Source organism: Corticium candelabrum, chromosome 6 (genome assembly GCF_963422355.1).
Source record: "Corticium candelabrum chromosome 6, ooCorCand1.1, whole genome shotgun sequence".
In the NCBI taxonomy this organism is placed as follows: domain Eukaryota; kingdom Metazoa; phylum Porifera; class Homoscleromorpha; order Homosclerophorida; family Plakinidae; genus Corticium; species Corticium candelabrum.
Window position 1 is genome coordinate 6141214 of NC_085090.1, and position 16404 is coordinate 6157617.

Here is a 16404-nt window from a genome sequence, read left to right on the forward strand (position 1 = left end):
CGTTTTCATGCGCTTAGACACGGACGGACTTAATTAAATATAAACTCGTGTAAATTTACTTTAAAGAACGTTTTCACTCACACATTTTGTGTCAGCCATACGTAATGTGCATGCAACGTGTACATGCGGCCTCTATGCAGAGAAGAACCCAAGATTACAGGGGCGTATATGGAGCATTTAATGGGTGAATTCTTTTAGTGCTTTAGTGGAGTCCTTCGAGTCAAAGTCAACATGCTGTATCCTGATTATTCTACGCATTAGCTACCAGGTCTATAGAAAGACTTTGTTATATATCATTACGGTCAAAGGACTTTTGGAGTCTAAAGCTGCTTACATCGAATTGATCAAGCTACATCTGGTGCGTGAGACCCAGGTCAACTCGTTAGCAGTTACAGGCTCTGCATCTAATCATCCTGTTGCCATGTTGATGATGCTAATTGTGGCACTGTTGTTACCAGGCGTAGCCTGAAAATCTTTAATACTTGGCATTTATTGCTAACTTAGTCTAAGGTGCGCAGAATCAACGCAGATAAACAGTTAGTAAAAATTGTTTAGGACATTTGTAATCATTGATTTAAGCAAGCGGTTTTTTCGACTTCGTCTGATTTTTCGAGTTTTGAACTTCGTTCTATTATTTTAATGGTAATTAAGTGGTACCGGAGACAACTTTTGGGGCCACAAATTTGGCACCGGCTATGAATAGGGCCGGCAAGTCATCTGGTGCAAATATTGCATGCATATTGGTCTTGTATGTATAGAGGTAAGAGCGAACCTCCGACTCGAGTTGATCAATTCAATCGCATTCCTCGGATCCCCCTAAGTACGCAGCGGCATAGATAAGATACAATAATCTTTTTACGAACCACGCTTTCAAAAACTTGTTGCTGACGACTACTCTATATATAGCACATAGTATACGTGACGCCATTCTGCTGGCTACGCGAAAACAACAGATGTAGGAAGATGATAAATAGGGCGAATTAGCGTTCGCTAGAAGTCGTGGTTACAAAATGGCACGAGAGAGATTAGAGACGTTCTATAGAGACATGCTAAGGTGCTTAGCCCTTGTGTAAGCATGGTCATAGTTTGACACATTTCTCGCATTGCCATACAAATTCTGCTTTTATACGTACGACACCTGAATATATCTTCTAATCAATAACGATGTCCATTGCTAAATTTTCTTCTCATCAGTTGCAGTATGAGCATATTTAGTGGATGAGTGCGGTATACACACGGAAACAGACGTATCTTGTGCGCCAAGCAAAACAATTGCATCAATTCTAGCAAGAACACAAGCAGACAGCAACACATAATCAGCAAGTAAGAATATCATGTCAATCAGTTGCATTTTCATTCATCCCTTGAATTTCTTGTTTGAACCACTCGGCTAGAAGTAAAATAGAAAGAAGGAGTGATTGTTCACTATAGAATGAATGTATGACATACTTCTCACCTTCCTCTATTTTGCTGTGACCAACTGGAAAAATCGTCTTTCGTATCTCAAGACATTTCTCTACATGCACACTGGCTTGGGACGCTTCTTTCATGACAAGAAACGACGTAGCAAGGCAAAAGTGACCTGCACACATACAATCAGATCGACACAGAAAACGACAAAAAGAGATCAACGCACAATCTGCAGTGTGATGACTAGTAGGTAGTGTGTCTTGTAAAACAAACAAGGAAGATTGCAAATGGGCTAGAGACGCTTCAAGTCTTGCGGCCTTCATTTCATACGAACCTAACCTCATCGTATCTACACACATTCACATTACAACCAGCTGATGTGACGAGGATTGATAATCAATTAACTTACAAATTGCGATATCAAGAGGATTTGGAGAATGACTCTCTTGTTGCATTTCTATTGCTTCCAAACACAACTTTATAGCTTCTTCATAACATCCTTTCTCGTCATGGTCGAAAGACAATAAATACAAATCTAATTGTTAATTAAATCGATTTGCAAAAATCGAACTTCACGTTGAGAGAAAAGTGTAAACTAACTTGTAGCAATGCGTTTGTCTCGTTGAGGTGATTGATGTTGTTGTTGCAGCAATTGTCTAGCTTTCTCATGCCACGAGATGGCTTCATCGTAGTTTCCTCGTGATCGACAACAACTTCCCAAATTGTTCATATCTGTAACATGGTAAGTTGCAAGCCGCTGCGATTACTAAAATTCTAACGCAATGTATACAGTAGACTCTCGTATATATCACAATTATTGTAAATAGATTTATTAGAATGTTATAATGAGTGGGCGATATAGTGTGTGCCTGAACATATAGTCTGTCAGTGGAATGTCTTTATCTCTTATCTCATAACGATATTCATAGTAGGGGCGGCATAGCCGGGAAGCTAGGGGACTCTCGACTTTAATTAAGCACAAGCTATATTTTGTAAGCACACCAGAGCCGTACATAGATACTATGAAGCAGACAATAGACTCGTAGTTTCTAGCCTGGGATACGCTGCCTGCGCGCCAACCTGCGAGTCGCTATGCCGTCATCTAACATGTTGAGTGAAAATTGAGAAAGAATACAGAATACAACGTGCATTAAACTCTACAGTATTTTAGGCTTCCACACTGTCTCTCTAGCTAGAACGCAATTGCTAATCGGCTAGTCATGTTGTCACGATGTCCCGTAAATTTGTTATCGTTAATTGGGTAGAAACATTCTCAAGATTGTCGTCACTAAGTTGGAAACATAACGAGACAGCTGCACGTCAAACCAATAGATTTAGCAACAAAATGATCACGTGATGTTGGGTGAGTGAGCGCGGTCTACAGATCATTACGATAGAAAGAAATCTAGATTACTGCACTCACACTCGGCCAATTGAAGATGTGATGACGGTAATGATGCGCTTGCAATATCCCACGCTTCTCTTGCCACTTTCCAAGCTTCATCTTTTCTGTCAAGTAAATCGTTCGTAGAAGAAAGATGAGATATAGCTAAGTAAACATGATAATATTAATAAATATGTATTTATATCTTTTATGACTCACGATTTCTTACCAAGTGCCAAGGAGGGATGAGAAGATGAGTAGCGTGATCGGCTGATTGTGACGGCCTCCTCAAGTAAACTCAAACTCTTCGCAAGTTTCCCGCTGTTTCTGTAGCAGATACCAAGATTGATAAGAGCTAAAATAAAAAAAATTGACTTATGTCCATCTTTCAAATATCCCAACCTGTACAATTAGGCACACACACACACACACACAAACGCACACTCACAAGTACACATACGCACGCACACACTCAAGCACACACGCACACACATATAGTCACACAAGCACCGGCACGCGCAAACGCACGCGAACGTGCACGCATGCACACGCACGCACGCACGCACGGACACGCACGCACTCGCAGGTACACACGCACACACACACCCACACTCACACACGCACGCACACACTCATACACGCACAATCACACACGCACGCGCATGTGCACGCACGTACACACGCACGCACACGCACAAGCGCATACACACACACACACACACACACACACACACACACACACACACACACACACACACAAACAAATTGACACACACACACACACAAACAAATTGACACACACACACACACACACACACACACACACACACACACACAAACAAACACACACAGACACACACACACACACACACACACACACACACACACACACACACACACACACACACACAAACATACAAACGGACGAACACACACACACACGCACGCAAAGGCACGCACGCACACACGCACGCAAGAACGTACACACACACGCGCGCGGGGGGGGGCGCTTGCACACACACACACACACACACACACACACACACACACACACACACACACACACTTACACACACGCACAAGCACACATACGCACGCAAGCACGCACGAACGCACACACGCACACACATAGTCACACAAGCACCGGCACGCGGACAGGGGCACGCGCACGTGCACGGATGCACAAGCACGCGAGCGCGCACGCACTCGTAGGTACGCACGCACACACATACACACACTCACACACGCACGCGCACGTGCACGCACGCACACACGCACGTGCACGCACACACACACGCACGTGCAAGCACGCACACACGCACAAGCACACGCACAAGCACACGCGCGCACACACGCCCGCACGCACATGCACACGCACAAGCACACGCACGCACGCACACGAACGCACGCACACGCACGCGCGCACGCAAACGCACGTACACACGCACACACTCACACACGCACGCGTAAGGGCGCGCACAAACACACACGCGCACGTACGCACAAGCAGAAGCGCTCACACACACACACTCACGCACACACACACACACACACACACACACACACACACACACACACACACAAACACACACACACACACATACACAATATAATATCGTCCGATGCAACTGTTTTTCCCTTCGTTCTCCTTTTAATATTTGGCTCTCCTTGTACGTTTCATACTTACTGTTATACTGCAGTTTGCAGGCGTTTAATCCATATTTTTGTCCTTGCTGACAATCTATTGATGGTTTTTCTAAAAATGATTTAGATATCGAAATTTGGTGTGAAAACTAACTTACTTTGCAAGCAACAAATTATGAGATAGAATAGAATTGTCGTACTAAAGTTGCAAACCAATTGTAATTACTATCAACCATCTGATGTACTTATCCGGTCGATGCATTTAGAACGTTGAAAGCAAGTGACATGCAGTGTGGATATAACATCAAACGATATGCAATACTAACTTGTTGCCAAGAGATCGTCTCGTGTAGGTGAAGAAGGTAGTTGTTGCAGCAATTGGTGAGATTTCTTATACCACACTATGGCTTCGTTGGAGTCTCCTCGTGATAAACAACAACGACCGACTTGGTTCATATCTGTAACACATCACGTTGTTATAAGCTGACATTGATAAGAATTCTAACAAAATACGAGAGACTCTCGTTATTTCACAGTGATTGTAGGTTATTTGTAAATTGGTTTGTTTCAAGCTTTCTGCATGTCTCTTTAAAACTCAATTGTATGCAATAGAATACTGTAACGGTTATTCATTTCATCGCAAATTTTCAGTAAAATTATTATCGTCAGTTGGATAGACAGACACATTCTGTCAAGTTGGAAACATTACGAGACAGCTGTACGTCAAACCAATAGATTTAGCTTCCAAAATGATCACGCGATGTTGGGTGAGTAAACGCGGTCTACAGATCATTACGATAGAAATAAAGTCTAGACTACTGTACTCACACACGGCCAATTGAGGATGTGATGACGGTAATGATACGTTTGCAATATCCAACGCTTCTCTTGCCAATTTGCAAGCTTCATCTTTTCTGTCAAGTAAATCGCACGTAGAAGAAAGGTGATATATAGCTAGGTAAACATGATAATATTAATAAATATGTATTTACATCATTTATGACTCACGATTTCTTACCAAGTGCCAAGAAGGGATGAGAAGATGAGTAGCATGATCGTCTGATTGTGACTGCCTCCTCAAGTAAACTCAAACTTTTCTCAATTTTCCCGCTGTCTCTGTAGCAGCAACCAAGATTGATGAGAACTAAAATAGAAAACATTGACTTACACTTTCCATCTTTCAAATATCCCAACATGTACAATTAGGAAAGTAATAAGAGCTACAGCTCTCCATGTACGTACTCGTAGACATTTCCACTCGATTCCCGTCATCGCATTGCTCGAGTGCCTCTTCATATGTCTTTATCGCCTCGTCGTATTTACCGTCTCTTAGGTATGCGAGACCAAGGCCATTTAGTGCTATAAACACAAGCATGACATTAAAGTTTGTTTGAACTAATATAATCTAGATTATTTTATCTAATTATCTCAACATTATCATTAACTTTACGCGCAGGTTTGCTACATTGAAAAACATTATGCAGCTCTTAATAGAATAATTATAACCACGTCTACCTTCCCCTACCCTCTTTTGCAAATCTATTTTTCTCTTCATGAATTGTTTCAAGTACTACCACCACATATCGAATAACAGCACTCATATCTACTAAAACTATACGGCTTCTCTAATTAGCTAACTACCGAGCACTTGACCTACTGGTAACAGCAAGTTCGTTATCAGATGCATCTATTTACTACTAGATACATGGCCCATCCTTCGTGCGGACAGGATACTGCATAGTGTACGGACAAAAGATATGCAGTGGACACGTCAAATACAATCTTGTTGCACGGTCCCGAATGTGATGATCGAATTGGAATCTTGCTCTTCGCGCTTGTTTCGATAGAAATAGACACACTCTCCGTGTAGCGCTTGCTGCAGAAAACGTGTAGGTTGGATTTGGTGCAAATGCAATCAGAATTTGGAGAGAAACAAAAGCGCTATAAGAGTAATGTTCCATTGGCAAGGAATATTTGATTGCTCGAAGCTTTGCGAAGGACAAAGACCCGTAAAGTCTACACACGAATGGTGCTGGCGTGTGTTGGAATAAACTGGAATGTGTAGCGTCTGCGTCATCAAAACATTTTACGCGAGGGTCGACCCCTCGAGAGGGAATAATGTTATACATTTTTAGGCGAACCTTTCCCTCTGCGCCCAGAATGAGCGTACTGATTTTGGTTACGAACCGACAAAAAACACTTCCGCGTATCGCGAAAACACACAGACACACACACACAGACACACACAAACAAACAAACACACACAAACAAACACACACAAACACACACACGCGCGCGCACACATTGCATTCAGTTCCCATGTGACAATACCAAACTTGTGTTCGCCTTGCGTAACTACTCCTGTCACGACAAACTGCTGATGCACTTGCTTAGGCTTCTCACGTTTGCTTCAGCCCATATTTTATTCACTTAGCAGAGCATCCACATTCCGCGGAAATCTAGTCATGTCACTGATGAACTGTCTCGTAACAAACTATTAGCGGCCCGCTCTTTTCACCAACCACTACGTTCATCCCCGAATCAAGTCTCGGTGCAATTCCTAGCGCTCCTGCAACCTTCGGACATCGACTGGAACTCACCCAGCTGGAGGTCGAGGCTAGTCGACTCTTTTCGTCCGTTTTAGCTCCGGCGATTCTGAATTCGAATGCTACCGGTCAATCTTAGTACCGCCGATTCTGCCAAAGACTCTCAATTCTTGCACTGCCTACATCCGAACGTACTCTGTCTTTTCGTCGCGGCTCTCATGGAACAGCAGCTTACGCACAAAAACATCAAATGCTACTTATCTGCCGTACATCAGCTGCATATTCAATATGGCCATGTAGACTCGTTTGCGTCTGCTCTTCCCCAACTAACATTTGTTCTGCGTGGAGTTGGCCGCAAGCAGGATGAGGGCCACACCCGTCAACGCCTTCTGATCACACCGATGGAGCTGACCGTGATCAAAGCCGTCTGGTCTCAGCAGCCTCTTAGCTACGATACGGTTATGCTCTGGACAGCCTGCTGCACGGGTCTCTTCGGCTTTCTGAGGGCGGGCGAATTCACCGTGTCATCATTGTCGGTATTCGACCCTACACCTCACCTCGCATCTGAAGATATTACGACCGACTCTCACGAGAGACAAACACTTGTCAGTCTGCACCTCAAGCAGTCAAAGACAGACCCCTTTGGCCGCGATACCGATGTCTTCCTTGCACGGAGCGCCAATGACATCTGCTCGGTGTCGTCGCTCTTGGCATACATGGATGGCATGTTACTCGTTCGGGGCCGCTGTTCATATTCAGCGACTGTTGTCCCTTATCTCGTGTCAGACTGGTGCAAGAGGTGCAGCGGGCGCTGTCGTCAGCAGGTGTTAGATCGCTCGGGGTATACTTGCCACTGCTTCCGAATCGGTGCCGTCTCTACTGCGAAGGCTCGTAGCATAGATGATTCTAACATCAAAGAGTTGGGACGGTGGAAAAGCAAGGCGTTTGAGGCGTATAAAAAGTTGCTTGCCAGGCATCTTGCACGCTTGTTGAAACAATTAGCCTCCTTGAGTGTCTCATTACGGCTGTATACTTATAATACATCTAATGTAGAGAACACAAGTAGCTTGGCCTAGTAAGGGTATAGAATCTTTGTGCAGACACAATCCGGGCGCTCGCTGGACACCCTTTTTCCGGCTATGTTTCCTGAGGGGTCGCTCCTCTTGGCTAGCTGCTGTCCGTTCCATGGGACAGTCACCCTATCGTACGTAATCCGAAAACTTACTGTGCAGTGTGTGTGTGTGTGTGTGTGTGTGTGTGTGTGTGTGTGTGTGTGTGTGTGTGTGTGTGTGTGTGTTTTGTGTGTGTGTGTTTGTGTGTGTGTGTGTGTGTGTGTGTGTGTGTGTGTGTGTGTGTGTGTATGTGTGTGTGTGTGTGTGTGTGTGTGTGTGTGTGTGTGTGTGTGTGTGTGTGTGTGTTTGTGTGTGTGTGTGGTGTGTGTGTGTGTGTATCATTACGGTCAAAAAACTTTTGGAGTCTACAGCTGCATACATCGAATCGATCTAGCTACATGTGGAACGTGCGACCACGATCAGCTCTTTAGCAGTTACAGCCTCCGCAGCTAAGCATGCCGTTGCCATGGTGATGATGCTAATTGTGGAACTGTTCATTCCAGTTCTAGCCCAGATGTCATTGATACTTGGCATTTATTGCCAACTTAGTCTAAAGTGCGCAGAATCAACGCAGATAAACAGTTATTTTACATTGTATAGGATATTTGTAATCATTAATTTAATAAAGCAGTTTGCTCGAGTTCGCCTGATTTTTTGATTTTGGGACTTTGTTCTATTATTTTAATGGTAATTAAGTGGTACTGGTGACAACCGTCGGGGCCACAATTTTGGCACCGGCTACGAATAGGACCGGCAAGTTATCTGCTGCAAATATTGCATGTATATTGGTCTTGTATATATAGAGGTAAGTGTGCTTCCGACTGAAGTGGGTCAGTTCGATCGGATTCCTCGGATTCCCTATGTACGCAGCTGCATGGATTAGATAAAGTTATATTTTTACAAACCACGATTTCAAAAACTTGGCGCTAGCGACTACTCTATATACAGCTTATGGTATACGTGACGCCCTTGTGCTGTCTACGCGAAAACTACAACAGATGTAGGAAGATAAAAAATAGGGCGGCTTAGCGTGCGCTAGAAGTCGTGGTTAGATATGGCACTTGAGAGCTTAGAGACGTTCTATAGAGACATGCTGAAGTGATTAGCCCCGGTGTAAGAATGGTCATAGTGTGACACATTTCTCGCATTGCCATACAAATTCTGCTTTTATACATACGACAACAGAATATATCTTGTAATCAATAACGATGTTCATCGCTACAGATTCTTCTCATCAATTGTAGTGTGATCATATTTGGTGGGTGAGTACGGATATACACTCGCACCCAGACAAACCTCGTGCGCCATGCATAACAGTTGCATTAATTTTAACAAGAACACAAGCAGACGGCAACGCTTAGCGAGCAAAGTAAGAATATCATAACTAACTTGTAGCCATCTCTTTGTCTCGTTGAGGTGATTGATCTTGTTGTTGCAGCAATTGTCTAGCTTTCTCATGCCACGAGATGGCTTCATTGTAGTTTCCTTGTGATCGACAACAATTTCCCAAATGGTTCATATCTGTAACATGGTAAGTTGCAATCCGATGCGATTAATAAAATTCTAACACAATGTATACAGTAGACTTTCGTTATATATCACAATTATTGTAAAGAGATTTGTTAGAATGTTATAATGAGTGAGCGATATTGTGTGTGCTTGAATGTATAGTCTGTCAGTGGAATGTCTTTATCTCTTTATCTCATAACGATATTTATAGTAGAGGCGACAGCCATGGGAGCTACAAGATTCTCGAGTTTGAGCACAAGCTCTATTTTGTAAGCACACCAGAGCCGTATACAGATACTCTAAAGCAGACAATAGACTCGTAGTCCCTATGCTGGGATACCCTGCCCGCCCCCAACCTGCGGGTCGCGCCGCCGTCCCTTTATCATGTTGAGTGGATAATGAGAAAGGATACAGAAAAAAACTTGCATTAAGCTCTACAGTATTTCACGCTTTCACACTGTCTCTGTAGCTAGAACGCAATTGCTAAACGGCTAGTCATGTTGTTGCGATGTCCCGTAAATTTGTTATCGTTAGTTGGGTAGATACATTTTCAAGATTGTCGTCACCAAGTTGGAAACATAACGAGACAGCTGCACGTGAAACCAATAGATTTAGCATCCAAAATTATCACGTGATTTTGGGTGAGTGAGCGCGGTCTACAGATCATTACGATAGAAAGAAAGTCTAGACTACTGTACTTACACACGGCCAATTGAGGATGTGATGACGGTAATGATACGTTTGCAATATCCAACGCTTCTCTTGCCAATTTGCAAGCTTCATCTTTTCTGTCAAGTAAATCGTACGTACAGGAAAGTTGATATATATCTAGGTAAACATGATAATATTAATAAATATGTATTTATATCTTTTATGACTCACGATTCTTACCAAGTGCCAAGAAGGGATGAGAAGATGAGTAGCATGATCGGCTGATTTTCACTGCCTCCTCAAGTAAAGTCAAACTTTTCTCAAGTTTCCCGCTGTCTCTGTAGCAGCTACCGAGATTGATGAGAACTAAAATAGAAAACATTGACTTATAATTTCCATCTTTCAAATATCCCAACATGTACAATTAGGAAGAAAATATTGCAGCATCTTTCCATGTACGTACTCGTAGACATTCCCACTAGATTTCCGTCATCGCATCGCCTCTTCAACTCGAGCGACTCTTCATATGTCTTTATCGCCTTGTCGTATTTCCCGTCAGTTTCGTATGCGAGAGCAAGGTCATTTAGCGCTATAAACACAAGCATAACATTACATTTTGTGTAAATTAGTATAATCTACAATATATTATCTAATTATCTTAACAATAATTTATCATTAAGGTATTCGTGCAGGTTTCCTACATTGAAAAACATCATGTAACTTTTGATAGAATAATTACAACCACGTCTTCTTCTCCTACCTTCTTTTGCAAATCTATTTTCCTCTTTCATGAAACGTTCCAAGTACTACCACCACATATCGATTAGCAGCACTCATATCTACTACAACTATACGGCTTCTCTAATTAGCTAACTACCGAGTGCTTGACCTACTGGTAACTGCAAGGCCGTTATCAGATGCATTTATTTACTACTAGATACATGGCCCATCCTTCGTGCGGACATGATATTGCATAGCGTACGAACGAAAGAGGCGCAGTGGACACGTCAAATACAATCTTGTTGCGCGGTTTCGAACGTGATGACTGAATTGCAATCTTCCTCTTCAAGCTTGTTTTACAATAATTATCGTTGTTCAGTCGATTGTTTTCCTAATTGTTATATATATATTTTATTAAGGTGTGTTCATTGTAAAGAAGATGCCTGTGTAGTAATGGTAGCCTGTTACACTGTGTTGCCATGTTGATATCAACATTTTATCAGATTTTTTATTCTTTAATCTTCTAGTTTTCTGGACGGAAAATAGTGTAATTTATAGACCAGACCCAAGAAACAGCAAAGATACTTTACAAAGACACATGCAAACAGAAAGTGAGATATCGTCTCACAAACTCACTACACAAAGTTTCGTCTGCGTGCTATCGGGCGCCGGAATGTGGCACCACCCACTAAACTTTCTGAGGCCGTTTTACATCTTCGCCGTCAACAAGCTGCACTAAAACGTCTTTCATCTGAAACCTTATGTCTAGTTTGGATAAGTTGGATTAGACAAAAAACTCGCTGATGGACTCACATTTACAATAGATACTCAAAGAAATCCATCAAATGACTTACGATAAAATAATGTTTGCTAGAGAATGACACACGAGTTTTGAATTACGACTGTAAGAACCACTGGCTGCAGGGGAAAATATGCATACTATAGATAAGCAACTGAAATTATTAATGCTCGGATATTTATACATGAAAACTTGACCAACAGAGCAAAATAGAATTTAAAAATAAATTTAATATTTTTGCGTAGTTCTCATTACACTACATACAGAAGTCAACTACAGAGTGGACACGAAAACAAATGATGATGATGTCGAGCGGAACTGGAAATAGTCGATGTACCACATGCACTGTTAACATGAATTTACGCAGACATCGACAAGTACTCATTGTATGTCTGTAAAATCTCATTTTACAAATACTACTGCGCGGACACAATTCAAATATTAGTTCTGGTCAGCTAAGGTTATGAATATGATTATCAAGAAGTATAGTTATTCTGGCCTTAATGTAAATAACATTTTGTAGGGGACAGTTGTGCTGTATACATTTGATGTAGAAAGCATATTCGTTTATGGAATTTATCATAATGTTGTAACATTAAAATTGAGGTGCCGATGTTTATCCGACCAACAAAATTTTACTCTATCAATTAATCGTGCATATAATTGTTATGTGTTACGTTAAATTAGTAAGAAATCGAAGTAGAACAGACGAGACAAGCACATACAAGTTGATATGCTCGCATCGTCTTCTCCCCGTTCTCTTTGCCAGTCCAGCTCTTTCGTCAACAACCGCTCTGCATCTTCCAGGTTGTTCATGTTCAAGTAGCAACATCCTAACCGTTCTAAAGCTGTAACAAGAATGTGCCGACATTAGATACAAATACAAAAGTATCGCAACAATAAGTTAAATAACGCAGATATATTATACAACTGGGAGAAGAGCTATCGACATTGCTTGCAAACGTTTTCTGCAAATTAATATCTATTGTATGTACAGTGGAATTTGTAGTGTGATCTACTTCGTGTCACTTACAGAAATACAACTATCCTTACTATAACATTAACACCGACACTTTCCTAACTGCGTTTCTTCTTACGTTAATCGTGCAACGATTATGTTTACTGCAGTTGGAAATGGTAAACAATATGAAACCTTACTTGTATGAGTACGAAACAAAAATTAATTTTATTTATTTGTATTATAACTACCTGGTATAATGTAACTGTTACTGACATGGAAAAAGTAACTGCAGATTGTAAACAATTTTTCACTCTAACCGTTACACAAAAATCTTAGTGATCTTACTCTGATTCCAGCAAGTCTGGAATGCATCGTTGATAGCAAATAAACCCAGAACAAAAACTAGCGATGTTTTGTTTTACAGTTTGAAAACTCAAGATCACTTTTAAATCCATTATTTTTATAGAATGTATGCACTCTGATTGGAGCGCCAACATTCTCCCGTCGCTTACGAAATCCTAGCATCTATAGTGACTAGACGTTTTCTTTTCTCCGCACGAAAGATCTGACCTCGCGATACTAACCTATAATTCCGTTAATTAAACAAAACTTTCTAACTCAATATTTTAATTTTGTCTTACCAACACCATAGGTCCTAGGAAGAAAACTGTCGTCGCCAAATGCTTGCAACACTTGTACGGCTTCTTCAAAGTATGGCTTTCCCATGTCAGGTCTACTCATTAGATCGTACGCATCACCAACAGAAATCAGACCTGAAATATCAAATTGCAAAAGCTAAACTGTAATTATATGTTAAATTGGACTCACTGCTGCTCATTTCAATTGCATCGTTAATACTGCGAATGCCGAGTTGACGACGAATTTTCAATGTCTCTTCTGCTAAATGCTTGGCTGTTGGAATGTCGTGAAAATAATATGCCAACTCACAAGAAAACTCTAGGAGCTGTAGACATTCTTGCTGTAGACATTTCGATTTCAAAATGTGATCACAAACGCTGTAAACGTGTGGAGCTAATGCAATCAACTTGCTGTTGTTGAGGTTGCGATGTATTTCGTCAGAATTTGGTAACATGTCTTGCATACACTTTGTCAAACAAATGAGAAAAGGTAGCAATTTGTCTCTTCTCTTCATGTGGCTTACAACAGACTGCTGAATGAGCGCATGAATGTCACACGTGCGTTCCTTGTCATGAAACATGAGTAGAGAAAAGTCGTCGGACAACAAATGCAGAAGGAATTCAAACTCATTTCCTCCGATTCTCGGCTCCCCGTCAACCATAACAGCTGCACGAATAACCTCAGTAGGAATGGAGCTCGTGTCCATCAGAGAAGAAAAACTGAGAATTTTCTCTGCATCTTCGGACCTTCTTGCTACTTCCTCTAGATCAAGATCCCATTGCATCGGTGCTTCCCTGTCGACATTTAGTCTTTCCTTCATAGTCTTCAGCTTCTCTTCATCACTCGTACAAATGTCGCACGATTTGGCCAGTGAGGCGACGTCGGCAGCTAAAATTTGGTCGATCCGTGCAATACCCGAACTCGTTAGCTTGGGCTGTAGATGCTGCAATCCCCAACCATGTAATTTGTCCATTAAATCATCGACTGGATATTGCACGGTCCCCAATGACAGATTTTCTCTCATCTTCCTGCAAGTAACCCCTGTTTTCTTTGTCAATGTTGCCACACGTCGAATGGCCAGTGGCAATAGCTTCACTTGTCCATTGGTCACTATACCTTTGATCTCATTGTATTCTATTTCTGACATCTTTGCGTCATCGTTGCATTTTCCAGCCCAAAGGCAGAAACACTCGACGGCTGCGTCTTCATTCAACTCTGGCAGTTGAATCACATTTCCTTCTTGCATCAGCTCGTGATCTCTGCATCTCGTCGTAATGATAACGTGAACTTTCATGTTGCAAGGCGGAACAAATTGTTGGATAACGTTTAAATCATCACTGCTGTCGTAGATCAACAAAGCATTGCTGCCACGTTGACTGAGAAGATTAAAAAAGCGCGCATTCGTTTCTTCCAATGATTGACTTGCAACGTCATCTTTCTCACAACTTAGAAGAACCATCTATTACAAATGTAATTTTAATGAAAATTTTTAAACAATTATTTGATCGTTGTTTTACATATTTGTAAAGAGAATATCGTATGGATGCGCTTGTTCTTGAGCTGATAAAGAAAACTCCTCCTTCATACGAGTTTCTGTAAATTCTTGCATAGTTGGCTGCTACACATGACTTTCCCGCTCCCCCTGGAGCGCAAATGCACTAAAGCAAGTAGAACAATAGTCAAGCACATGCATGGAGTTGTTATTATAAACATTGATTGTTTGTTACCATCAAACGAAAATATGTAATGTCGACAATCTCTTCCTTTCCATGATCTCCTTTCCAGAAATAGTGCGATAAGTCAGTGATAATTGCGTCTCGACCACAAATATAAGGAAAATTTCTTTTTTCTAGTTCAATCGGAAAATGTGCTATATACGACAACGTATTATAGTTATTGGCATATACGGATCCAATAAAATAGTCGAACCTGTCCGCTGTCGCTTTGCATTGTGTTGTGGAGATTCTCGTGATACAAAACCCCTACTGGACGTTGCCTCATTTCCTAATTGTGCAATTTCTTATAAATATTCATTTAATCAATTATAAAATGATAGTTTTAATTAAAATATTATTAAACATCAAAAATCTAACGATGCAAGTACTAAGTAGTATCCGTCATTTAATTAATTGAAATAGAAACAAAATGTTTTGTATTTATTGAAGATATGCTTACCATTCCAATAACGCCTTTTGTGTTAACGCTACATAATCTCTAAGTTCATTCTATATAAATAACTGCATGGTAGAAAATTGCACCAGACGACAGAGGGGTGAAGCGGGGCATGGAATAGACCGGGCTATAGCCTCCTATCATTTCTAGGTGTGGTCCTAAAATTGCAGACTGTAAATACGTGGGAAAACAAATGTGTATGTAGTATATACACCACTCTCTTTCCAGTCTGGATCTGCCAATGACTCTACCGTATCACTCGACTAAAAGCCAATAAAGTGGGCTTGACCATAAAAGTGGGCGTGTTCCGTAACATCGTGAAGTTCAGCCACCCATTTCAAGGTCACGCTACGTCTCTGTCCGACTCAAGACATATGAATAGCACAATTTGTCAACAACTATACCTGCTACGTACATTCGACACACTTTAGCATTGACCCATTAAGTTAACTATCCTTACACCAATCGAAAACTCTAGAGAAAGTGTCACCAGCTCGTTACCGACAGCTTTACACTACACCTACATTATCTACAATAACGTTCACTGACCTTGTTGAGATTGCCTAAATTGAATTTTAGTCGTTTGAAATTCTTCATCAACTAATTACAGTTAACATTAAGACGTGTGCTAACCAATCAAAACATTAAAATAAATTATTTACCAAAAAGATGTTGTTTAACTGTCATCAAGTGCCGTAGAAAGGCAGCAGACGTGCTAGCAGCATACACATGAAAATAGTGTCCTTTGCTTGCACTAGAGCCATCGTCAGAGATGCCTTTGATGACAACTGCTTTGCCCGATACCCCCCTCCGCCTGAAGCTCTCAATGGCTTGTTTCATAAACGAGTAAGCTTCCA

The 16404-nt window shown here is 41.4% G+C and overlaps 1 protein-coding gene across 1 annotated transcript in view; it reads right to left on the reverse strand.

The window, feature by feature from the left end:
• Positions 1 to 1151: 1151 nt before the first annotated feature.
• Positions 1152 to 16404, reverse strand: part of LOC134180862 (uncharacterized) — a 16223-nt gene continuing 970 nt past the window's right edge. The window contains exons 1-23 of the mRNA XM_062648047.1: positions 16210 to 16404; positions 16097 to 16147; positions 15305 to 15379; positions 15103 to 15245; positions 14893 to 15033; positions 13565 to 14834; positions 13378 to 13509; positions 12501 to 12623; positions 10720 to 10845; positions 10497 to 10622; positions 10308 to 10433; positions 9486 to 9617; positions 5681 to 5797; positions 5457 to 5582; positions 5267 to 5392; positions 4765 to 4896; positions 3024 to 3149; positions 2834 to 2959; positions 2011 to 2142; positions 1820 to 1945; positions 1637 to 1759; positions 1457 to 1582; positions 1152 to 1390 (exon numbers count right to left, since the gene is read on the reverse strand). The exon at positions 16210 to 16404 is cut by the window's right edge and continues 970 nt beyond it. Of these exons, the coding sequence (XP_062504031.1) occupies positions 1338 to 1390; positions 1457 to 1582; positions 1637 to 1759; positions 1820 to 1945; positions 2011 to 2142; positions 2834 to 2959; positions 3024 to 3149; positions 4765 to 4896; positions 5267 to 5392; positions 5457 to 5582; positions 5681 to 5797; positions 9486 to 9617; positions 10308 to 10433; positions 10497 to 10622; positions 10720 to 10845; positions 12501 to 12623; positions 13378 to 13509; positions 13565 to 14834; positions 14893 to 15033; positions 15103 to 15245; positions 15305 to 15379; positions 16097 to 16147; positions 16210 to 16404 (3953 nt within the window). The 3' untranslated portion in view covers positions 1152 to 1337. The remainder of the gene's footprint in view (positions 1391 to 1456; positions 1583 to 1636; positions 1760 to 1819; positions 1946 to 2010; positions 2143 to 2833; positions 2960 to 3023; positions 3150 to 4764; positions 4897 to 5266; positions 5393 to 5456; positions 5583 to 5680; positions 5798 to 9485; positions 9618 to 10307; positions 10434 to 10496; positions 10623 to 10719; positions 10846 to 12500; positions 12624 to 13377; positions 13510 to 13564; positions 14835 to 14892; positions 15034 to 15102; positions 15246 to 15304; positions 15380 to 16096; positions 16148 to 16209) is intronic.